Source organism: Carcharodon carcharias, chromosome 6 (genome assembly GCF_017639515.1).
Source record: "Carcharodon carcharias isolate sCarCar2 chromosome 6, sCarCar2.pri, whole genome shotgun sequence".
Taxonomy (NCBI): Eukaryota; Metazoa; Chordata; class Chondrichthyes; order Lamniformes; family Lamnidae; genus Carcharodon; species Carcharodon carcharias.
Genome location: NC_054472.1, coordinates 14,405,498 through 14,430,734, shown reverse-complemented (window position 1 = coordinate 14,430,734; position 25,237 = coordinate 14,405,498). Strand labels below are relative to the sequence as shown.

Sequence of the window (25,237 nt, the reverse complement as noted above, 5' to 3'; positions counted from 1 at the left end):
TAAATGGTCCCCTCTCCTTGACTACAGTTCTCTTCCCTTTTAAAGATGCCATCAACACACCCCTCCTCAAAAAACAACTCCAGTTGACCACATTGTCCTTGGAAACTACCATCTGATCACCAACCTCCCCAAACTCATGCTCAATTTTCCTACAGATCCATGGTCGAATCTCTCAAATCAGGTTCCTCCCGGCCACAGAACAGAAATTGTACTGATCAAAGCCACCAGAGTCATTACCTGTGATTGGGAATGAATCAATCCTCCTCATTCCTCTCAAGCTCTCTTGTTCCATTTATCCCTGGCCAAATGCTCATCGCTCTCCATCATTCAGAGGCAGGGAATTCCGCACTTTGAGAGATTTAGTGATAGGCACACCCAAGAGCTGAGCAGCACTCGAGACAGCCGGGAATACCTGCCATATTGGTGTTGGTTGATCTCATATCACGGACTACATCGTCAACAAGGTGGGATTTGAACATGTCCCAAACCTTTCCCTCCGCCTAGTCCTCCTGGTGTCAAATTCCACACTTCTTTGATCTATTTCTTGCACCGCCTTCATCCACCTAGCTTCTCTCGTGAACACGTCTTTCTGAAATTTCCCTTCGGGGAGAGTTTTGAATCAAGCAGCATTGGCTTTAACTTTGCACCATCTGCCACACAAGGTGGAACCACAGTGAACTACACCTTATTGCGGCCAGTTGTCTTTATGAGGACGGTTCGTTCGCCAATCTTGGTGATGGTCTTGTTTGCTGCCATGTCAAAGCTCATCGGGTGCTTTGACCAGATTTCCAATGCAGGTCAATTGGTCTGCATTCCTCTCTCGATGTCAGATGACAAAACAATGGGATTTGATGGCTTTATCATCAAGCTCAGGTGGCAGATGTTGTGAACTTCTTGTTCTCTGACAGGGTATAAAATCGTGCCTGCCCATGAATCTTGTGCACCACCTGGCACTGGCCTTGAATTCTGGAATACCATTTCCCCTTGCTCCTCTGAGGACATTAAGCTGGATGGCTCCCCGGATGATAACATGACCATCTGCTGATGATCGTTCACCCATTCTGCCACGATTTTCTCCAGGTGAAGCCACTTGCCCGCTCTTCCTCTGCTGATACATTTAAACTCAGCAGCATCTTGTTTAGTTTATTCGGTATCTATCTCCAGTCTCTAATTATTTGCTCTGAAAACATTAAGAGCTGCTGCTGCACAATTAATTGTCCCCTCGGCAAAGACGCCAATTTTCGTTTTCAATTGAGCTGTTCTTTCTTGAAGACATTGTGATAGATCATGTGGTACACATTAGCCTTGTTAGGAGATTGCTGCTAAACTTGGTGGAGGGAAAATCTGAAGGCTCCCTTGTACCTTTCAATTAATGAACCATAATAATGATCATGAAGTAGTTAATAATCACCATACAGTTTGACCCTTGAGGAACTGGTGTCGAGTTTTACATGAGGCACATGAAAAGTTCAATTTTTTCCCGCCAAAAGTCGGGTCAACTTTTACACAAGCTTGACTTTTACACAAGTATCTACAGTAACTCTTTCTACCAACTACAAGGTACAAATCAGGAGTGTGGCGGAATACTCTCCACTTTCCTGGGTGAGTGCAGCTCCAACAACACTGAAGAAACTCAACGCCTTCCAGGACAAAGCAGTCCACTTGATCAGCACCCCATCCACCACCTTCAACATTCACTCCCTACACCACCGACGTACAGTGGCAGCAGTGTGCACTATCTACAAGATGCACTGTAGCAACTCACCAAGGTTCCTTGGACAGCACCTTCCAAATCACTGACCTCTACTATCTAGAAGGACAAGGGCAACAGATGCATGGGAACACCACCACCACCATCCTGACTTGGAATATATTGCTGTTCCTTCATTGTCGCAGAGTCAAAATCCTGGAATTCCCTTCCTAACAGCACTGTGGGCTTACCTACACTACATGGGTTGTGGGTCATATGGACTCAAAATGTTAACTCTGTTTCTCTCTCTACAGAAGCTGCCAGACCCGCTGAGTTTTTCCATCATTTTTTTGTTTATATTTCCACCCATTTCCTGTTTCTATTTCAGGTAGCCAGCATCTGCAAGATTTTGTTTTTGTGCTGCGGTTGAGGAAGTTCTGGAAATGGGTGAACCGTAGACAATGCAAATAAATTAATTGCCAAGATTTAAAAGAGCCCCTGTGGTGTTTTGTTTTTGTTGCTATGACGAAACAACATGAAGTTCGCTGATTCTCTCTGTTCATTTAAGGCATGCCTCAAACCCTACTTCTTTGACCAAACATTTGGCTGTCTGTCCCAATGTCTGCCGATGTGGCAGCAGATCATTTTTTTACTCGAACTGTTGGATTTTTAAGTTAAAATGAATATAAATGCAGCAATCAAACCAAAGCATAAAGCTTAATAAAATTCACGCGGGGATTGAGAGCCAGCAGGGATTTAGAGTGCAGCTGTCCTGTAGCAGTGATAAGAAAGGGCAGAGTGTCCAGGTCGGTGGGTGGGTGCGCACCTGACCCGCTCGAGCGTGAAATAGCACGTGACGTGAAATAGCACGTGACGTGAAATAGCACACGACGATGTCGGGCGAGCAGCCCAGCGTCATCCCGCACTGGCCGTGATATTTCGGTCGGCAGGCGCATTGCAAAATTCGGAAGTGTGCCCGCCGACAATGGAAAGGGCATTAAGCCCATTAGAGTTGCGATTGTGCCTATCTTTTCGAGGTCCGTCCGTCCAACCTCACGGTTGGCGGACGGGTCAGGCGGACTTTGCATTTTGCATGAAACCTCGTCCAAGGGCGGGATGAGGCTTCCGCCATTAAATTTAAAAAGTAAAAATCCGTGGAACAGAATTTTTACAACGTTACGTTCAGGTGACTGTTTGTGATGAATGGGCATTTTTGTTCTGATTTTAGAACCTTTATTTAGTAGTTTTGAAAGTCTTCAGCTCCCTGAGGCAGCGCTCTCTGCCTTCCGGGAGCTTTCATTCCACGCTCCCCCCCGCCACTCTGCGCTTACATCAGATCCCACCCTCCTCCCGCCCCACCCCAGCAGCGCTGAGCTGTTCACCGCGCGTTTCACGCTGGCCGTTAGTTGGCCAACCAGCGTGAAATCGCAGTCGGGGGGGGGGCGATCGTGGTCAGCGGTCCATTTCTCCGGCCGCTCCGAGAGCCACCAATTGCGCCCACCCACCCACCAAACTGAAAATTCTGCCCGGGGGGTGTAGAGGGAAAGAGTCTGCAGTTATTGAGGAACGTATTTAATCCTTTCATTGGATGTGACTGTCACTGACAAAGCCCACACCTGTTGCCCATCCCTAATTTTCCTTGAGAAGGGGAAGGGGAAGGGGTGCCTCTATCGGGTCACACGGACTCCGAACGTTAAATCTGTTTTTCTCTTTAGAGATGCTGCCAAACCTGCTGAGTTTTTCCAGCATTTTCTTTTTTTGACTCATTAACCAATCTGGATGATGCTTGTCAGTCAGCCAAACAACCCTATTTACCCCCCCACCCCCCAATTTTCAATGTCCGGTAGAGAAAAATGTTCAAACAAAAGTTAAAAAAAAACAATATTCTTTGACGTCACTATGATTTTTCTCCAGGGTTGCACACAGCAGCGCCCCTGGAGACTGATCTTCAATGCCTGGAGGCTCCAGGCCAATCCAGGAGTGTTGGCAACAGCCTGAGGTTGAGGTGGAAGAAGCGCCAACGATGCAAACCTGTCACCGCGCCAGCAGAGGGCCTCAGTGAGGCATCGCGAGATTTCACTTCCACCAACCCCCAACCCCGGCTGGCTGCAGATCCCGCGCCTGCGCCGCTGACCTGTGGCCGCCATCTTGGTTGCCGGAGCCCCTGGAGCGGGAGCCAGGGGGCGGCGGCGGCGGCTGGAGGGAGAGAGAGAGAGAGAGAGAGAGAGCGCTGTTGCCGGTGCTCGGTCTGCGTCAAGGAGCCGCAGGGACGGCGTGAACCCCCGGCCATTCCGGGTCCGAGAGGAGCCAGGTGAGCCCGGCAGAAAACACGACCTCCTCTTTATTCGAGTACCTGCAGCAGCTTATCTCCCTTCTTACGGTGATGCATTTGCAGCATGTTTACTGCTCCCTGTCTCTGCCCATCCCCCCACCCCCCTACACATACTATTAAATACTTCAACACTTAACCTTTTTACAATGATTGCTTGTTGAAGAGCTCCCCCCCCCACTCTTTTATCTACTCTAAGCAGCATGCTTTAAAGCCTGGAGGCAATTCCCAACAAAACATGAGCTTATTCAGTGGCTCAGGGGCACTGAGATCTCAAACAACAATTTATATACTTCAGTATCAGCCTTGACTCAGTGGATCATCTTTTGGAATAAGAAGACGCAGCAGCAACACCCCCCACCCCCCCCCCCCCCCCCCCCCCCCGCCCCTAGTGTCATCAAACAGAATTGGCCACCCAGACCACCACCACCTTTTTAAAGAGGTTTGTAACTAATTGGAACCATGAAACGAAGGAAGCATTTATCAAGCTGATGCTATCACCTGAGTCGACTGTCCATTCCAGTCTTAGTGCTCAGCCCGTGATGGAAGGTATTGGACACTCTATGCGCCTCCAGAAAACACAGTTAAAACCACGGGAGAGCACCAGACAGTTGCAGTGACTGCCAACCACCACCCCCCCCTCCCTTTTTAGTGATACTACTGAGGCTTTTCAAGTCAAGGTCGTGGGTTTGAGTCCCACCCCAGAAAGACACTTTGGTGCAGTAAGGAGGGGGTACTGCACTGTCGGTGGTGCTGTCTTTTCATGAGCTATTAAACTGAAGCCAGTCATGTAAAATGCCCCATGGCACCATTTGAAGAGCAGAGGATTTCTGTGTCCCTAACCAGCATTTATCCTCAACCAGCATCTAAAATAAATTATCTGGTCACTCACCTCAATGCTGTTTTTAAAATGTATTTATGCGATGTTGCCATCGCTGGCTAGGCCAGCATTTATTGCCCAGCCCTAATTGGCATTGATGGTCCTGGTTGGTGGTTGGCTGTCTCCTTGAATCACTGCAGTCCATGTAGTGTAGATACACCCGCAGTGCTGTTACGGAGGGAGTTCCAGGATTTTGACCCAGCAACAGCGAAGGAGCGATGATATATTTATTTATATGGCTTCTCCAGTTCAGTTTCTGGTCAATGGTAACCCCCACGATGTTGATAGTGGGGGATTCAGTGATGGTAATGCCACTGAATTTCAAGAGTGGGTAGTTAGATTTTCTGCCATTGGAGATGGTCAATGCTTGGCGCTTGTGTGGTGTGAATGTTATTTGCCACTAATAGGCCCAAGGCTGAATGTTGTCTAGGTCTTGCTGCATATGGGCATTGCTTCAGTATCTGAAGAGTCACGTATGATGCTGAATATTTTGCAATCATCAGCAAATATCCCCACTTCTGACCTTATGATGGAAAGAAGATCATTGATGAAACAACTGAAGATGGTTGGGCCTAAGACACTATCCTGAGGAACTCCTGCAGTGATGTCCTGGAACTGAGAAGACTGACCTCCAACAACCACAATCATCTTCCTTTGTGCTATGTATGACTCCAACTAGTGGAGCGTTTTCCCCCTGATTCTCATTGACTCCAGTTTTGCTAGGGCTCCTTGATGCCACACTCAGTCAAATGCTGCCTTGATGTCAAGGACAGTCCACTCTCACCTCACCTCTAGAGTTCAGCTCTTTTGTCCATGTCTGAACCAAGGCTATAATGAGATCCGGAGCTGAGTGGCATTGGTGGAACCCAAACTGGGCATCAGTGAGCAGGTTATTGCTAACCAAGTGTGTCTTGATAGCACTGTTGGTGACCCCTTCCATTACTTTCCTGATGATGGAGAGTAGGCTGATGTGGGGGTAATTGGCAGGGTTGGATTTGTCCTGATTTTTGTGTACAGGACATACCTGGGGAATTTTCCACATAGCTGGGTAGATGCCAGTGATGTAGCTTATCCTCAACCAACATCGAAAATAAATTATCTGGTCACTTACCTCAGTGCTGTTTCTGGAAATTGGCTGCTATGTTTTCCCATGTTACAACAGTAACCACTTCAACAGCTTTTACTTGCCTGTGAAGTGCATTGACATGTGATGAAGTTGTGAAAAGTGCTTGTATAAATGCCCAAGTTTTTTTTTCTTTTACGTCATCTCTTTCTCAAAAGTTCCAAGTTGCTTTACAGAAGGAACAATGGATAATGAACTAGGATTAGAAAAGAAGTTGAGATAACTGAATTAGAGAACTTTTTTTAAAAAAAAACTTTCATGGGATGTAGGCAGCAATGGCAAGGCCAACATTTGTTGCCCATTCCTAATTGCCCTTGAGAAGGTAGTGGTGAGCCAGCGCCTCGAGCCGCTGCAGTCCATGTGCTCCCAATGCTGGTGGACTTAGTACAACCATGCAGTTTACTATTTCAGGGGGCAGTTAAGAATCACAGACAGGGTAAAGATGGCAGGTCTTGTTCCCCAAAGGACATCAGTGAATCCAGTTGATTTTTGCCATAATCATTGATGGTTGTCATGGTCACCAACAGGAGACTAGCTTCCCATTCCAAATTTCTTTAATTGAATTGAAGTTCCACCAATTGCTGTGGATTTTGAATCTGTGCCCCCCCCCCACCGCTGGATTACCTCTGGATTGCTTACTCCAGTGACATTACCACTGTGCCACTGTCTCCCCACAGATGCAATGGATATCCTTTTGAAGACTGGGGAGAAGGATAACAAGGGTGGAAGGGTTTAGGAAGGCTGTGCCAGATTGCAGAGGTGTGTTGATTGAATGCCCTCTTCACTTGGTGAGTGGGGAGAAAAGGGAGATACACAGCAGGCTTAGAGAGCAGGTGTGTAATGGGGTATTGTGTCTGCTGAAGATTGTACAGGTGAGGTCAAGAAGGGATTTGAAGATGATATTGAAGTTAATATTCTGAGAACAGGGAGCTTGGCAAGGAAATGGAAAATAGTTGTTCAAGATAGCTTTTGTATTCAGTAGAATTCCAAGAACATTCCCATTCTCAACAATGGTAGATGCCAACACATGAGCAATAAGACAAGGCTGAAGCATTTGCAAACATCTTCAGCCAGAAGTGCTGAATCTCCTTGAGGTTTGCAGCGTCACAGGTTCAAGTCTTAAGCCAATTTGACTCATTCCATATGACATTAAGAAATGCCATGGGCCGTGACAACATTTTTGGCTGTATTGCTGGTGCTTTAGCCACACTCCCAGCCAAGCTGTTCCAGAACAACTACAATACTGGCACCCATCCAGCAATGTGGAATGTTCCCTATGTATGTTTTGTCCACAAAAGGCAGGACCAATCCAGCCCAAGCAGTTGCTGACCTATCGCCTTGCTCTCAATCATTAGCAAAGGGATGGAAAGAGTTGTCATAAGTGCTATTGAGAACACCTCCTCACTGGTAACATAATCAGTGCTCAGTCTGCATCTACCTTCAGGCCTCAAATCAGAAGATCTTTAAACCTCTCCACCTCTTTCATCCTTTAAGACACTCCTTAGAACTTACCCCTTTGAACAAGCTTTTGGTCATATTCCTGAATGTCTCCATATGTGGTTCAGTATCAATATTTTCTTTATAGCACTCATGTGAAGCACCTTGGACCATTTTATTAAGTTAAAGCCTATATAAATATAAGTTGTTAATTACATGACTACTAGCAATAACAGTCATGATTCTGCTCTTTAAAGTTGCTTCCTCTTTATTTAGTCTGCCCATGTCTTTAGAATTGATTTCTTTATTCCGTCTAATAGCTCTATCAATACAGAGCCTTTATGCACAAGATGAAATTCCTTTCTAGTTCAGAAGTTATTTAACTCCTTTATTTGTTTGCAGTGATAACAGGCGTTAGAAGTTATACAACTCTTTGTCAAGATGTCGTACATGTTGCCACATCTCCACAATGGCTGGCAAGTGGACCAGGCCATTTTGTCAGAGGAGGATCGTGTTGTCGTCATTCGCTTTGGTCATGACTGGGATCCAACTTGTATGAAGATGGATGAGGTGTTGTACAGTATTGCTGAAAAAGTAAGCCTTTCAAAGCATCAGTGAATTGCAGCAAGGTTTAGTAAAGATATACTCAGTTAAAGTGGAATGTCTGAAATATATAAATGGGTTCAATCTGTAAGTCCTTTACCATGTGCACAGTTTGACAAGTTTATTTATGAATCAGTTTTTTTTTCAAGGTAAGTAAATTATCCATCTCTTCACTTTGTCTGGACTCAATGAATGGGGGCGGTGGGGTCTACACCCAGACCTTTCACAGTGCTCCCCTTTGCTCCAGGCCAAGGGTGGTGCATCTTCGATAATACTTTACTCTGTTTTCTCTCAATCCATCAGGGAAATGCTATAATCTCCATTTGGCATTCCTCCACTTATTCAGGCTCATATCAGGCACTAAATAGGGTGGCCCTGAGCATTAATGCGCCATTTCTGATCATTACATCACCATATACTGCCTTTGAGCACTAGTTTTGTTGAAACTATTATCAAACTATCATTTCTTTACTACCTTTTTTTCCTTCATTCTTTGGATGTAGACGTCGTTGGCAGGGTCAGTATTTGTTGCCCATTCCTAATTGCCCTTGAACTGAGTAGCTTGCTAGGCCATTTCAGAGGGCAGTTAAGAGTCAACCACATTGCTGTGGGCCTGGAGTCAGATGTAGGCCAGACCAGGTAAGGGTAGCAGTAGTGAACCAGATGGGTTTTTGCGATAGTGGATGATAGTTTCATGGTCACCATTACTGAGACTAGCTTTCAATTCCAGGTTTATTAGTTGAATTTAAATCCCACCAGCTGCTATGGTGGGATTTGAACCCATGTCCCCAGAGTATTAGCCTGGACCTCTGGATTATTAATCCAGTGACATTACTGCTATGCCACCATCCCCACCTCCCATACTGCAACATTCAAAGATATGTAAAATTTAAATGTTAGAGAATGTAAAATAAAATATTTTGTGTATAAATACATAGGTCTCTTTTTTAAGAAAAAGTACTATTATACCATGATTCCTAATATGCGTGTTGTTTATGGCCCCTTTATAAACTTCTTAGATGTATGAAATTCTTAATTCTTAATTTTATGACCTTTTAAGGAGTCCAGTTTTTAGTTCTTGGCTACAGTTTATTCCTATAATAATCAAACCATTTTTTTTATAAGGTGAAAAACTTTGCTGTTATTTATCTTGTGGATATCACAGAGGTACCAGACTTCAACAAAATGTACGAGTTGTACGATCCGTGCACAGTTATGTTTTTCTTCAGGTATGTGTAATCACAGTTCTTCGACAATTATTGTAACAGGAAGAAATAACAACTCTTATAAAATTTTGTTACGATTTTGTATTTTTAGTAATTGAATGGATAAGATCTAAGTTCTACAAAATGCATAGGAGGTAGTGTTACCTGCTTCATTCGTCATAAGTTGCCATGTCACTATAATACTATATTATCATTGTTTAACTCCTCAATAGTCTTTGATGTATAGCAGAGTAATGCACTTCCTAAATGAATACTCCCAGCGAAAGCAGTTTCCTACCACCTTTTTTTGACACTGTGCATGATGTAACTTCAGTGTAACGTCAAGCTGAGTTTAAAAGGTACCCTTGAGGCACTTTGCCACCCCTGGACACTAAACTTACACAAAGGTTACTTCACTGTTTTGAGTGTGTGGATATTTCTCGGCATACTCATTTACAGTTTGACAAGCTTACTTTGTTGTTGAACATCATGAATAACTTGCAGCCAACTGCAAATCAGTATGGAAGAAACCAATCTGAGATTGGTCATTACAGTATGGTTACAGTTTTGGATGCACTGGATACTTTTGTTGTCCTTAGCACTGAAGATCTGTTGTATGCCCTGGCTAATGTGTACCCCCTGCCACCTCAGTATAGGATTTCCATTTCCTTTGCTATTTCTGCAGGATCTGAAGGTTCCTCCCATTTTGCAACAATCAGTCTTCCAGTGGCCGCCTACATTGTTTGTACTTAATCTGAGTAATGCATGAGGTACATGAGTGAGTGCTTGGTAGCAATTAGCTGACCTAACTCTATGCACATACTTTCTCCAGATCCTGCTACTTACTGGTTGATAGATTTCAGACATGTGACCAGTTAGACATTTGTGATATTTCACCTTGGGTGGGAGTGATTTCCCCAGTAAATCAATTTGTGCCGCTGCATTGCTAATTCCTGTCGGTCTGTGCCAGTTTAGATGCAAGATAACTTCAGGGATATCTTGATCACTATTTTCACCGGTTTGCGAGCTGAATCCTAAAAGGAACCTCGTGGCAGCTTTGAAAAGTTTCTTGCCGTTTAGGGGATTACCCCAGGGAAAGAGAACATGTTAATTCCGTAAGACCAGACCATCAGTTACAGTCAGCACTCTCAGGTTAGTGCTTCATTCAGATTAATTGTAAACAATTCAGGTGTTCACTAAGGCCAGTTGTTGCAAAAGGTGTAAGTGTCCTTTGCCTTAACAGAATGCCAGTACTTTAGAGCATATTGATCTAAGATTAAAGATTAGGAAAGAAACTGACAGGGAAACTGCAGTCTAAGGTGAACATGCTGTGATCTATCACAGGATGTTGTACCATACTAAATTGCTTGCTCCACTTCAACCTGGTTCGAATACTGAAGGATGTTGGCTGTGAGCAGTTCATCTTGTCCTTTGGCAAAGAATGTGGGAGGGTAGATAATTATCCAATTCCGGATGGTGTTAACTGAAGAAGAATTCTCAGCGTCTTCATTAACAAACTGTCTGGTTTGTATAGCTTCATCTGACAGTCTAAACCACAATTTTTTTTAATCACCTATGTTGATTTCACTCTTTGTTATACGATTCAAGGATGAGGGACTTCAGTTATGTGGATTAGATTAGAGAAGCTGGGGCTATTCTCTGTAAGGAAGAGAAGGTTGAGAGAAGAGGTAGTCAAAATCATGAGGGGCCTGGACAAAGTGGATAGCGAGAAACTCTTCCCTTTAGTGGAAGGGTCGAGAACCAGAAGACAAGTTAATTTGATTGGTGAAAGAACCAACTGCAATATGAGGAAAATCCTTTTCACACAGCGAATGGTTAGGATCTGGAACTGTGCCTGTGTGTGTGGTGAAGGCAGATCTAGTTATGGCTATGAAAAGAAAATTTGATAATTATCAGAAGATAAAAATATTGCAGGGCCATGGAACAGGGACTAGCTGAGTTACTCTTGCAGAGATCCAGCACAGGCACGATGGGGTAAAAGGCCTCTTGTCATGTAATTTTATGATTAATAAAATTTTATGATTAATAAAATTACTTCCTTGCCAGTTACTTTTGACTGTAATAAGATTGAAATTGTACACTGTAGTGCTCAATTCTTGCTACTGAGTGGTGTTGTACTAAAGCCATCTTGCAGCATGTTTAATCTGTTACCTTGAATTCTGGACACACCACTCAAAAGTTACAAATGGGCTCTTCAGCACCAAAATACATTGGGGAATTTCTACTAAATCAGCCATTGTGACCCTTAAGGGCACTTCAGTTTGTTGAGAAAGAAAATATTATAGGTCAGCAGCAATCTTTAAAAATTGTAATGTAACTCCAGTTTTACCTCACATGATGTAAAGCCTCTCCACCAAATCCATTAGTATATAATGTGTATGGTGAATGCACAGTATATACTGATTCTAAACCAAATATATATTTTTGATTATTTTGCGCCTTTACTTCGGACTTTGAAAACAAAGCCAGTCGAGGGCAGGCATGAAACTAGCTCCCTGGCTTCTGCTAATGCTGCTTGTAGGGTGGAGTGGCTGGACCTCTGATTTTGCTTTCCATTCTCTATGAAAGAAGCATGTAGCATTGGTTAAATGCTTAAATTATATGGCTGAGCTGGTCAATATTCCGTATGAAGGGATATTGTGTCTGATTCTTTTTGACACAATGCCATGTTCGCTTCAGAGACATTCTGTGAACTAGTATGGATTTATTTCTCCATTCATTTCTTCCTGTTCCAAGTTAGTTGTTTATATTTAGAGCTAAGCAGCATTACTGCATTGTTAGCTAAAGTGGTCTTTCACTCTTTCCTAAACATTACTGTCGTTCTATTAATGATCAATAGATTGAATTTTAAAACATATGCACTGACTTGTTGAACAAGTTAAAATAAATTGACCCCTCTTTACCAATTTTGAACAGACTAATTATTGGGAAAGGGTATTAATATAAGTTTTTTGTAATTTTGTTTCACTTGCTGACTTTTTTACTCCACCTCCCCAAGAATTTTTCACTTTTAAAAATTTGTTTATGCATTTATTGCCCATCCCTAATTGCCGTTAAGGTGATGGTGAGCCACTTCCTTGAATCCCTGCAGTCCTGTGTGATGTAGGTACATCCACAGTGCTATTAGGGAGGGAGTTCCAGGATTTTGATCCAGCGACAGCAAAGGGTTGTCAGCACTCATCTATGAAGTTTTAATTATTGGAGAATTCAAAGAAATTACATTATCAAGCATTTGTTTTCCAGTCAAAAATGGTGAACAGCAGAAAGTTTTCGTGTGCTTTAATGTTTCCTTGCATAATGTTTCTTTTCTTTCCAGAAATAAGCACATCATGATTGATTTAGGCACCGGCAACAACAATAAAATTAATTGGCCTATGGAAGACAAACAGGAGATGATAGACATTGTTGAGACAGTTTACAGAGGAGCCCGCAAGGGAAGGGGTCTTGTAGTATCTCCAAAGGACTACTCCACTAAGTATAGATATTGAGGTGTCGTGTATGATCAGCTGAACAGTTTTCTATAAGCTCCATCTTGAAAGCTATCACCAGTGTACATAAACCACCAACCTTCAGATTGCGCATCTATGATTCTATGTTTGCATTGGATGTCCTTATTTTATCTACCATACGATTTATAAACTATACATGATTGCAAAGTCTTGTTTTTTCTTAAATCCATATTTTCTGTTGAGCTAAATAGAAATTGTTTTTTTTTTTAACCATTTATTATTTTTATAAAAAGGACTCTTCTGTAACTGTGCACTGAGTCTGGTAATTTTTGATACAATACTTTGAATATTTGAATCACTTTAGTTCATGCTTTGTTGACATCCAAATAAAAACTGAAGAATAACACATCATTGGATTTGGGTTCTCTGATCGTGATGCTGATGGAAATCCATTTAAAATAGTTTTTGTTGTCATTTTGATTGGAAAGATGTAAGCTACTGTTTTCTTTTTAACAGTGGTTATGTACTGTATTTTTTTAACCAACTATGTACTGGGCTAAATTTTCAGCCAGCATTGGGAAGAAAATATAAAATGTAATTATTTTAAATGTTGACAGGCATCAATGTTTACTGCATTTATTCTTGGCCACATATCTAACTTTTACATAATATTTATTGTTGTTTCCTCCCCTGCCCCCAAACACACACAATTATGTGCTTGTTTGTCTGTGTTGTGGATTTGGGCTCAGGCTCCACAGTCTTCAAACTCTTATAGTTGGTTTGTTACTATGCATTTAATAACATTAATGTGTGTTGTCTTTTTATAAAAAAAAGGATGACATGAGAACAGTTCAGATTTATTCTCGTATGACCTGAGCACACTATAAGCTACTTGCTTACCAGTTAACTTGGCAAACAGTTGCTTAGATTTGATCAAAGCGATTATTGTCTTTGAAATGTAAACACGGGTACAATTTCTTGATTAAGTGAATTGATTCTTGCATCTGTGAGCCTCAAATCCTGTTTACAATTTTTTTTGATGCCATTATGCCTTTTCAAAGGCTAAAACTATAAACGTGTCTTAATATAAAAGTAATACCATCTCATGTCACTTACTTATTGATGTATTATGTATATATCACCGAGAAGCAAGCTTGCTTAACTTCATGGTCACCACTTAGAAACAAATAGCACTGAATTTTCCTCTGACGTTAAGTGGGTGAACTTTCTGTGCTAATCACATTAAGTATTAATAGATAATTCCATGTCTATTTAGACAAAAACTTCTTTAGTTTCTTCATAGAAAATGAAAGCAATAGCAATAACACTACTGGAACCAAAATATAATTTAGCAGTCAAATGTGAGACTGCTAATTAATACCTTTACTTAAAAATGCACTGCACATCTCAAGGAATGTCCATTACAATTATCTATCCTATTGCCTGATAGTTCTGATCTACAATGGTGTCTTGTAACTTAGGTAATGGTTCTCAGTTTAGCTGTTGTCTAAGTGTCACTAGTTGTGTACAGAACAAGTTCAGCGTAACTGAAGTCTGCAAATTAGTTAGAGCAGCAGGTGTAATAATTCACCAGACTCCCAAGAGACATGAAAGTTAACGTGGTATAGAAGAACAACTTGTATTTTCATAGCACCTCCACAGGAGCAAGTCTGGGCAAAGAGTTTAAAGATGGAAACAGATGGAGGTGAAATAATGAGTCAGTACCTCCCTATTACATTTCCTAATCTAATCTCCGGGTTCAGACATTGCCTCTTGTTACCTATCTAGGCATTGTATAGCAACACTAAAAAAAAATCCAGTTGGATTCAGTAAGAAAAAGATGCCAATTTATTAATTTGGTGATGTAAAACTTGTATGCTTCCTCGAATGATGTGCCTAAGCTTGATATTAAGCCCTTTGTGACAAATTGGCTAATTATGTCTCACACTGTAAATTAAATAATTTCCAGTCTGACATCTTCCTTTCCCCTGCCCAAAATAATGTTTCATGTGTTCGTGATGATCTCCTTACGTTCTCCAACCAGAGTGCATAATGTAAGAGCAAGGGGTCACCCATTTAAGATGGAGATGAGGAATTTCTTCTCTGAGGGTAGTGAATCTGTGGAATTCTTTGCTGCAGAGGCTGGGTCATTAAGTACATTCAAGGCGAAGATAGACATTAATCAGGAAGGGAATCAAGGGATTTTGAGGAAAAGGCAGGGAAGTGGAGTTGAGGATTATCAGATCAGCCATGATCTCATTGAATGGCGGAGCACACTTGATGGGTCGAATGGCCTACTGCTCCTACGTCTTATGGTCTTAAATGCTTTAAAGGAGCAGACAGTTGAATGTAATCTAGCTGAACATTTAAGAATATATATTCCATGAAATTGATTCAGTGTGGCAAAACTGACAATTCTTAAATTGACAGACGAGAGTTTAATTTTTAAATGATATAATTGCATTTTAGGAACTAATTTTACAGAATTTCCGTTTTCTTTAGGCTTCAAGTCAATCCATACTGAAGTTCAAAAAGCATGTTTTGATTTCTGTAATCCCAATTTTTTAAATTGAACTTTGCAAAGATTCTTTGTTGAAGTGGTGGGCAAGTACATTGCTTCATATAATAGTAAATCGTACAGACCAGAAGATGCAAGGAACACTTCTTAGTCCACGCTGGGTTTGACATCTACCAGGTAGTAATTGGGGGTGCTACAACTGACCTTGGTAATCTGGGACTGGGAAGGGATCAGATTGTAAGTGTAGATTTTAATTTTTACAGGACAAGGATTGAACAAACTGCTGGACTTTACTGGGTTTGCAAGTGAAAAATGATGAGAGACATTTAGGGCAGGTTTTCATTTTTAGGTTGGGACCCCAATGTCTGGATAATTTCTGGGTGCCAACCCACATGGTATCAGTGTGAGATGCATGCTGTGATTTTTGAATGAAAGATCAATTGATAGCAGGCAAGCTGTGGAAGCTGGAAGGCAAGAAGGAGCTGCCACCTGCTAATGCAGTTATGGGAGAGAGGACGCCTCAACAGAGCAGGCTAATTGAAACAAATGGTTATGTGCCATTTTTTTTACCAAAATAAAATCTCTTGTATGCTTCTTGTGTCCTTTTTTTATCCTACCTGTATCTAACATCAATAGAGATTACCTAGATCATCAAACTCCCATATTTTTGCCTTGCACACAGAAAGTGTCATTGGTCAAGGCATTGGTCAAGGCGAATGGACCAGGGATTGACCTCCCTAAGCTTTTGTTGCATTGAAAATGGTACAAAGTGTGGATGTCTTCCTTATGTTTGCAAAGGACAGGGCTGTGTGTATGAATATATGTGGCTTCTAGTGTGTGTGAATATATATGGCTTCTAGTGTGTGTAAGTGAGCCACCCTGCAATCCTGACTGACGATCTTAAATTGGTTTTCAGTGTAATTCTTAGCGCAATCAGGATTGTTGGGGTTTTAAGTCAAATTCCGGAAGTGTTTACGGAGAGACACAGACACAAACACAGACGGAAGGTGTCCTGTCAAATGTTGTTCCACTGTTTGACCTGTATCATTGTTACTGGTTTTTATTTAATACTTTCTGTCCTACATGCAGCATAACCGTGCTTTGAACTTTCAGGGGAGGGTAGGGACCTGAACACATACTTTGTAAACTGGTTTAGTCCCTTAACAAAAACATCCTTTACTGTGCTAATGCCTTTACATAATTGACGCCTCAACCAGAATAACTTTAGTCAGTGGGGAAGAGACTGGGAGATCAGGGACTTGGGCAATCTTATCGATTTTGCTTTCAGTCATTTAAAGCTGTTTATTTGACGTTTGTCAATCTGCAAGATTGTTCTAATTTACTAATTAATACAATTTACTAATTTTCTAGTAAACAAAAATGTTCAAAGGAAATGGTTCTTTTTAATGCCGCTGTGATTTTACTGCAGGGCTGCTCACTGCAGATTTTCGGGGTTGGACACTGTCTGGATGGTCAAAATCCGGCTCCCCCACCAACTCCTGTTTTCCCAACTCTCAAATGAACAACGTTCCAGGGAAGGACACAGAAAATGCTTTAAAGAGACTCTGAAGCTTTGTTTGAATTAATTCCCTTACGGGTGAAGCTTTTACCTGTTAACCACAAAGAACAAGTTTCTGTTGAAATGGTTAAAACCTTGTTCCATAAAACAGAAGATTCATGTTTGTTGAAAACAAGCAATTGGAGACTGAAATTTGACGGTTGGTCAATCAGACATCGTAACATTTAAGGTATAAGCGTTGATACATCTAGTACAAACGCTTTAGAGTGGCGGGGGGGGGGGGGGGGGGGCGGTGGGGCAGAGGGGAAAACCTGGATCCCATCGTTTTGAATCTTAATTGTTCCGATTTAAATTTCAACTGTTGAGTGGAAGTGTTTCACTGAAACCCATTTTCTGTGCAAAACGAATCCTGATATGGCACTGCGAAGTGTCTGGACATATTCTTTTTACATTAATGTGCGTTGTGTTGAGATATTTGCTCAATGTTCATTTTGCTCTAAACTTAGTAATTGATATGGATCTAATAGATGAAATGGATCTAAATTGTTTAGAGGAATAATTGGCAAGCGTTTTGAATGTAACCATACAATCAAAATTGTAACACTGTGGCAAAGGATTTGGCAACTCAAGACGGAAATAACAGGGGTTAGTGGGGAGTCCTGTGATGAGCACCCCAACTAAAGCTTCATAGACTCAAAGATGCTTACAGCACAGAAAGAGGCCATTCAGCCATTGTATTCACACTGGTTTTTAGGTGCTAAGCTCTGGAATTCCCTCCCTCAACTTCTCCCTCTGTTTAAGGCGCTCCTTAAAATTAACCCATTTTGACCCCCCACTCCCCACCTTCTCCTGCAACCCACACCCCAAACCAGCCACCCCCATCCCACAACCATTATTGCCTCTGCTGGGGGCAAGTGGAAGGGGTGCTCTTTGACCATCCCAAGTCAGGGAGCTCCCTGCCAGAGGGGAAGCCATGTCAGTAGATAAACCTAATTTGATTTGAAGAACCAGGCACACTTGCCAAAGCCAATACCTTATTAGAAGCAACTATTATTGTACTTTAGTCAATGTTCTGTTTAAACACTAAACTCACTATAATTAACATAAGTGGAGCACAGAAAATGATCTTATTTTGCAGATAACCTCAGCTAGGAACAATAGCCTGCGGATGCTTGTCTGGTCTGTGGAAGAACTGTTCTGAAGCTTGTTGTTATTGTATTATTTGTCAAAACCTAGAAACTAATTGTTATGCGGATGTACATACAAGGTGGCACAGTTTACAGCTGAACTGCAGTCAGGTGTCAAGCACCAATGTGTCAATCCAGCAGCCACATGGAAATGTGAAAGAAATACATCGGCGAAGCTCCAACATTTTGAGACTAAAAGTGTGACTATAAACTTATGGGAACCAGAAGAGATAACATGGGGGCAGTGACTTTCCAGGAACATAGGAGACCACTTACATCCAGACCTTTCCATTCTTGTGATGCATCACAATCCATGGCCAATTAGAAAGTTATCAGACTCTTGTTTCCCAATTGGATGATTCTTGATTGTAAGTCAAACAGAATTTTTTATCCTGACTGTCATCTGTGGCTGAGTTGGTAGCACTCTTGCCTCTATAAATCACACAGTTCTAAATTCAAGTCCCACTCCAGAGCTTGAGCACAAAGTCAAGACTGATATTCCAGTGCAGTGTTGAGGGATTGCTGTACTTCTGGAGGTGCTGTCTTTCAGATGAGATGTTAAACTGAGGCTCCATATGCCTATTCAGGTGGAATATAAAGATCCCCTGACACTATTTCAAAGAAGATTGGGGGTTTTATCTCTGATGTCCTGGTCAATATTTATCTTACCCTTCAATCAACATCACAAACCCAGATTATCTGGTCATTATCACATGGCTGACTATGGGAGTTTGCTGTGTGCAAATTGACTGTTGTGTTTCTGACATTACATTTCAAAATGTATTTCATTAGTTGCAAAGCACTCTGAGACATCTGATAATGAAAAGTGCTATATAAATGCAAGTCTTTCTTTTCTGTTTCCTTTATTTTTTATAAATCATAAGTGAAAGTCCCCAAAGAAACTGAAAATAATCTCACTCAATTTCTTTTGAATGGTTCCTATGATTTTCAACTCAGTTGTTTGTAGCAGTGTCTTAGAGAAGATTCTTTAATTCCTAAAGACTACAGGACAATCTTGCAGGGTTGACAATCTTAGTTCATGACTAGGGACAAATGTGTAGATCTGATGGTCTTGCTAGCACAGGGGAAAATCTAGCCCCTACTATTTCCAGGGGGGAAAAATGAAGAATTCCTAACTTTTGCTTTTAACAAGAACAATAGGTGACTATATTGCTTTGCTGGAATAAAATGGTCTGGATTTTACATAGATAATAACAATGAGGATAACAACACTCACCATTATAATAGAGAAAATTCTGACAGCAACTTCTGGCATCCGCACATATGCAGCAAAATGAGACAATCTGAAAGTTATCAGGGATACCCCTGCTCTGCCACAGTGTGCCCTGTAACATGATTCATCAATAGACTTGGCACTGAAATTACTTTAGTACCCGCCCACTTATTCCCCACTGAAGATACAAGGAAAAAGGCCAGCATATCCAGGGAAAAGTGATTTTATTTGATGGTGTGGTAAGGGATAATTGCTATCAAACAACCACGCTGGCCCTGAAAATTTAATTTAGCAAATGTGGAGTCTCATTCCTTCAAAGGTTAATTAGCGTTGAAAAATTTAAAAAGTATTTAATTTTTTACTTTATTCTGTCTGATTCTTTTATTTGTATGTCTTTATCCTATCTGTCTTTCTCAGTCTTTATTTCACTTCCTGTACTTGATTTAAATCTAATCTACACTTCCTCCTTTAGACTCTCTATGTCTCAGTGCCGATTCCCGGTATGATTGCTAGAGGAGCTTTGCCGTTTCTTGCCCTGCTCATAGATCTCGCTAATCCTCTGTGAAGTGCATCACATACACAGGATCAAATACCAGGTTAGAACAAGTTTTTGTTCAAAATTTCCAGAATTTGTTTTGGACAGCTCTCAACAAAGTGAGCAGCAGTGAGCGTTCCTGTTTCACCACTGATGGTTGTAAGCTACTGCAGCTTACAATAAGGATCTGCTATTCACTAAGTTTCTGAACTGATTGCTAAAAGTTTTGTAGAAGAATTAAATCCACCTAAGTTAATTGAGTGAAAGGAGAAAAGTCTTTAATAAAATGTTTTCCTTTGTTTTAGACTAATTTTATCTCCATATAGACGCAATCATCACAGAGATACATGCGGAGCTCATAAGCAGGTCCGGCCACCCGCTCTCCCTCAGTCCGCAGCCTCTCTCTCAAACATTCTGCGGGCGCTAAGACCCAACGGCATCTGTGCAGGATCTGAGGGCGCATGCGCAGTAGGAGGGCCGGCCTGGCGTCGGTTGAAGGAGCGGAAATGGGAAAGGGTGAGTGTGAAAGAGAGAAACAGAGAGAGAGAGGGGGGAACGGATGAGTGTGAGAGAGAATTGGAGAGAGGGGAAAGGGTGAGTGAGAGAGAGAAAGAGAGAGAGAGGGGAAAGGGTGAGTGAGAGAGAGAAAGAGAGAGAGGGGAAGGGTGAGTGTGAGAGAGAAAGAGAGAGGGGAAAGGGTGAGAGAGAAAAAGAGAGAAAGGAAAGGGTGAGTGAGAGAGAGAAAGAGAGAGGGGAAGGGTGAGTGTGAGAGAGAAAGAGAGAGAGGAAAGGGTGAGAGAGAAAAAGAGAGAGAGGAAAGGGTGAGTGTGAAAGAGAAAGAGAGAAAGGAAAGGGTGAGTGTGAGAGAAAGAGAGAGAGGAAAGGGTGAGAGAGAAAAAGAGAGAGAGGAAAGGGTGAGTGTGAAAGAGAAAGAGAGAAAGGAAAGGGTGAGTGTGAGAGAAAGAGAGAGAGGAAAGGGTGAGAGAGAAAAAGAGAGAGAGGAAAGGGTGAGTGTGAAAGAGAAAGAGAGAAAGGAAAGGGTGAGTGAGAGAGAGAAAGAGAGAGGGGAAGGGTGAGTGTGAAAGAGAGAGAGAGGGGAAGGGTGAGTGTGAGAGAGAAAGAGAGAGAGAGGGGAAAGGGTGAGTGTGAAAGAGAAAGAGAGAGGGGAAATGGTGAGTGTGAGAGAGACAGAGAGAGGAAAGGGTGAGTGAGAGAGAGAGAGAGAGAGAAAAGGGTGAGTGAGAGAGAGAAAGAGAGAGAGGGGAAAGGGTGAGTGAGAGAGAGAAAGAGAGAGAGGGGAAAGGGTGAGTGAGAGAGAGAAAGAGAGAGAGGGGAAAGGGTGAGTGAGAGAGAGAAAGAGAGAGGGGAAAGGGTGAGTGAGAGAGAGAAAGAGAGAGAGGGGAAAGGGTGAGTGAGAGAGAGAAAGAGAGAGAGGGGAAAGGGTGAGTGAGAGAGAGAAAGAGAGAGAGGGGAAAGGGTGAGTGAGAGAGAGAAAGAGAGAGAGGGGAAAGGGTGAGTGAGAGAGAGAAAGAGAGAGAGGGGAAAGGGTGAGTGAGAGAGAGAAAGAGAGAGAGGGGAAAGGGTGAGTGAGAGAGAGAAAGAGAGAGAGGGGAAAGGGTGAGTGAGAGAGAGAAAGAGAGAGAGGGGAAAGGGTGAGTGAGAGAGAGAAAGAGAGAGAGGGGAAAGGGTGAGTGAGAGAGAGAAAGAGAGAGAGGGGAAAGGGTGAGTGAGAGAGAGAAAGAGAGAGAGGGGAAAGGGTGAGTGAGAGAGAGAAAGAGAGAGAGGGGAAAGGGTGAGTGAGAGAGAGAAAGAGAGAGAGGGGAAAGGGTGAGTGAGAGAGAGAAAGAGAGAGAGGGGAAAGGGTGAGTGAGAGAGAGAAAGAGAGAGAGGGGAAAGGGTGAGTGAGAGAGAGAAAGAGAGAGAGGGGAAAGGGTGAGTGAGAGAGAGAAAGAGAGAGAGGGGAAAGGGTGAGTGAGAGAGAGAAAGAGAGAGAGGGGAAAGGGTGAGTGAGAGAGAGAAAGAGAGAGAGGGGAAAGGGTGAGTGAGAGAGAGAAAGAGAGAGAGGGGAAAGGGTGAGTGAGAGAGAGAAAGAGAGAGAGGGGAAAGGGTGAGTGAGAGAGAGAAAGAGAGAGAGGGGAAAGGGTGAGTGAGAGAGAGAAAGAGAGAGAGGGGAAAGGGTGAGTGAGAGAGAGAAAGAGAGAGAGGGGAAAGGGTGAGTGAGAGAGAGAAAGAGAGAGAGGGGAAAGGGTGAGTGAGAGAGAGAAAGAGAGAGAGGGGAAAGGGTGAGTGAGAGAGAGAAAGAGAGAGAGGGGAAAGGGTGAGTGAGAGAGAGAAAGAGAGAGAGGGGAAAGGGTGAGTGAGAGAGAGAAAGAGAGAGAGGGGAAAGGGTGAGTGAGAGAGAGAAAGAGAGAGAGGGGAAAGGGTGAGTGAGAGAGAGAAAGAGAGAGAGGGGAAAGGGTGAGTGAGAGAGAGAAAGAGAGAGAGGGGAAAGGGTGAGTGAGAGAGAGAAAGAGAGAGAGGGGAAAGGGTGAGTGAGAGAGAGAAAGAGAGAGAGGGGAAAGGAGTGTGAGAGAAAGAGAGAGAGAGAAAGAGAGAGAGAGAAAGAGAGAGAGAGAAAGAGAGAGAGAAAGAGAGAGAGAGAAAGAGAGAGAGAGAAAGAGAGAGAGAGGAAAGGAGTGTGAGAGAGAAAGAGAGAGAGGAAAGGAGTGTGAGAGAGAAAGAGAGAGAGGAAAGGAGTGTGAGAGAGAAAGAGAGAGAGAGGAAAGGAGTGTGAGAGAGAAAGAGAGAGAGAGGAAAGGAGTGTGAGAGAGAAAGAGAGAGAGGGGAAAGGGTGAGTGAGAGAGAGAAAGAGAGAGAGGGGAAAAGGTGAGTGAGAGAGAGAAAGAGAGAGAGGGGAAAAGGTGAGTGAGAGAGGGGAAAAGGTGAGTGAGAGAGGGGAAAAGGTGAGTGAGAGAGAGAAAGAGAGAGAGGGGAAAGGGTGTGTGAGAGAGAAAGAGAGAGAGGGCAAAAGGTGAGAGAGAGAAAGAGAGAGGGGGGGAAAGGGTGAGTGAGAGAGAGAAAGAGAGAGAGGGGAAAGGGTGAGTGAGAGAGAGAAAGAGAGAGAGGGGAAAGGGTGAGTGTGAGAGAGAAAGAGAGAGAGGGGAAAGGGTGAGTGTGAGAGAGAAAGAGAGAGAGGGGAAAGGGTGAGAGAGAGAGAAAGAGAGAGAGGGGAAAGGGTGAGAGAGAGAGAAAGAGAGAGAGGGGAAAGGGTGAGAGAGAGAGAGAGAGAGGGGAAAGGGTGAGAGAGAGAGAAAGAGAGAGAGGGGAAAGGGTGAGAGAGAGAGAGAAAGAGAGAGAGGGGAAAGGGTGAGAGAGAGAGAGAGAGTGAGAGAGGGGAAAGGGTGAGTGAGAGAGAAAGAGAGAGGGGGAAAGGGTGAGTGAGAGAGAGAAAGAGATAGAGAGGAAAGGGTGAGTGAGAGAGAGAGAGAGAGAGGGGAAAGGGTGAGTGAGAGAGAGAAAGAGAGAGGGGAAAGGGTGAGTGTGTGAGAGAGAAAGAAAGAGAGAGGGGAAAGGGTGAGTATGAGAGAGAAAGAGAGAGAGAGGGGAAAGGGTGAGTGTGAGAGAGAAAGAGAGAGAGAGGGGAAAGGGTGAGTGTGAGAGAGAAAGAGAGAGAGAGGGGAAAGGGGTGAGTGTGAAAGAGAAAGAGAGAGGGGAAAGGGTGAGTGTGAAAGAGAAAGAGAGAGGGGAAAGGGTGAGTGTGAAAGAGAAAGAGAGAGGGGAAAGGGTGAGTGTGAAAGAGAAAGAGAGAGGGGAGAGGGTGAGTGTGAAAGAGAAAGAGAGAGGGGAAAGGGTGAGTGTGAAAGAGAAAGAGAGAGGGGAAAGGGTGAGTGTGAAAGAGAAAGAGAGAGAGAGAGAGGGGAAATGGTGAGTGTGAGGGAGAGAGAGAGAGGGGAAAGGGTGAGTGTGAGGGAGAGAGAGAGAGAGGGGAAAGGGTGAGTGTGAGAGAGAGAGAGGGGAAAGGGTGAGTGTGAGAGAGAAAGAGAGAGAGGGGAAAGGGTGAGTGTGAGAGAGAAAGAGAGAGAGGGGAAAGGGTGAGTCAGAGAGAGAAAGAGAGAGAGGGGAAAGGGCGAGTGAGAGAGAGAAAGAGAGAGAGGGGAAAAGGTGAGTGAGAGAGAGAAAGAGAGAGACGGGAAAATGTGAGTGAGAGAGAGAAAGAGAAAGACGGGAAAGGGTGAGTGAGAGAGAGAAAGAGAGAGACGGGAAAGGGTGAGAGAGAGAGGAACAGAGAGACGGCAAAGGGTGAGTGAGAGAGAGGAACAGAGAGACGGGAAAGGGTGAGTGTGAGAGAAGAATAGAGAGACGGGAAAGGGTGAGTGTGAGAGAAGAATAGAGAGACGGGAAAGGGTGAGTGTGAGAGAAGAATAGAGAGACGGGAAAGGGTGAGTGTGTGAGAGAGGGGGGAAAGAGTGAGTGTGAGAGAGAGAGGAAAGGGTGAGTGTGAAAGAGAAAGAGAGAAAGGAAAGGGTGAGTGAGAGAGAGAAAGAGAGAGGTGAAGGGTGAGTGTGAAAGAGAGAGAGAGGGGAAGGGTGAGTGTGAGAGAGAAAGAGAGAGAGAGGGGAAAGGGTGAGTGTGAGAGAGAAAGAGAGAGAGAGGGGAAAGGGTGAGTGTGAGAGAGAAAGAGAGAGAGAGGGGAAATGGTGAGTGTGAAAGAGAAAGAGAGAGAGAGAGGGGAAAGGGTGAGTGTGAGAGAGAAAGAGAGAGAGGGGAAATGGTGAGTGTGAGAGAGACAGAGAGAGGAAAGGGTGAGTGAGAGAGAGAGAGAGGAAAGGGTGAGTGTGAGAGAGAGAGAGAGAGAAAAGGGTGAGTGAGAGAGAGAAAGAGAGAGAGGGGAAAGGGTGAGTGAGAGAGAGAAAGAGAGAGAGGGGAAAGGGTGAGTGAGAGAGAGAAAGAGAGAGGGGAAAGGGTGAGTGAGAGAGAGAAAGAGAGAGAGGGGAAAGGGTGAGTGAGAGAGAGAAAGAGAGAGAGGGGAAAGGGTGAGTGAGAGAGAGAAAGAGAGAGAGGGGAAAGGGTGAGTGAGAGAGAGAAGAGAGAGAGGGGGAAAGGGTGAGTGAGAGAGAGAAAGAGAGAGAGGGGAAAGGGTGAGTGAGAGAGAGAAAGAGAGAGAGGGGAAAGGGTGAGTGAGAGAGAGAAAGAGAGAGAGGGGAAAGGGTGAGTGAGAGAGAGAAAGAGAGAGAGGGGAAAGGGTGAGTGAGAGAGAGAAAGAGAGAGAGGGGAAAGGGTGAGTGAGAGAGAGAAAGAGAGAGAGGGGAAAGGGTGAGTGAGAGAGAGAAAGAGAGAGAGGGGAAAGGGTGAGTGAGAGAGAGAAAGAGAGAGAGGGGAAAGGGTGAGTGAGAGAGAGAAAGAGAGAGAGGGGAAAGGGTGAGTGAGAGAGAGAAAGAGAGAGAGGGGAAAGGGTGAGTGAGAGAGAGAAAGAGAGAGAGGGGAAAGGGTGAGTGAGAGAGAGAAAGAGAGAGAGGGGAAAGGGTGAG

The 25,237-nt window shown here is 43.4% G+C and overlaps 2 protein-coding genes across 3 annotated transcripts in view; both read left to right on the top strand.

Annotated features, from left to right (window-relative positions):
• Positions 1–3,825: 3,825 nt before the first annotated feature.
• Positions 3,826–13,833, top strand: txnl4a (thioredoxin-like 4A). The gene is made up of 4 exons (XM_041189227.1): positions 3,826–4,001; positions 7,862–8,053; positions 9,188–9,291; positions 12,605–13,833. Exons 2-4 carry the CDS (start codon positions 7,901–7,903, stop codon positions 12,774–12,776), a joined length of 429 nt encoding a protein of 142 aa, XP_041045161.1. The 5' UTR covers positions 3,826–4,001; positions 7,862–7,900; the 3' UTR covers positions 12,777–13,833.
• A 6,372-nt stretch (positions 13,834–20,205) lies between these two features.
• LOC121278778 (solute carrier family 66 member 2) overlaps positions 20,206–25,237 on the top strand; it is a 63,656-nt gene continuing 58,624 nt past the window's right edge. Inside the window, exon 1 of one of the 2 annotated variants that reach the window (XM_041189223.1) lies at positions 20,206–20,246. The gene's annotated coding sequence lies outside the window, so the exon portion shown is untranslated. The remainder of the gene's footprint in view (positions 20,247–25,237) is intronic. The other variant, XM_041189222.1, reaches the window with a different exon arrangement.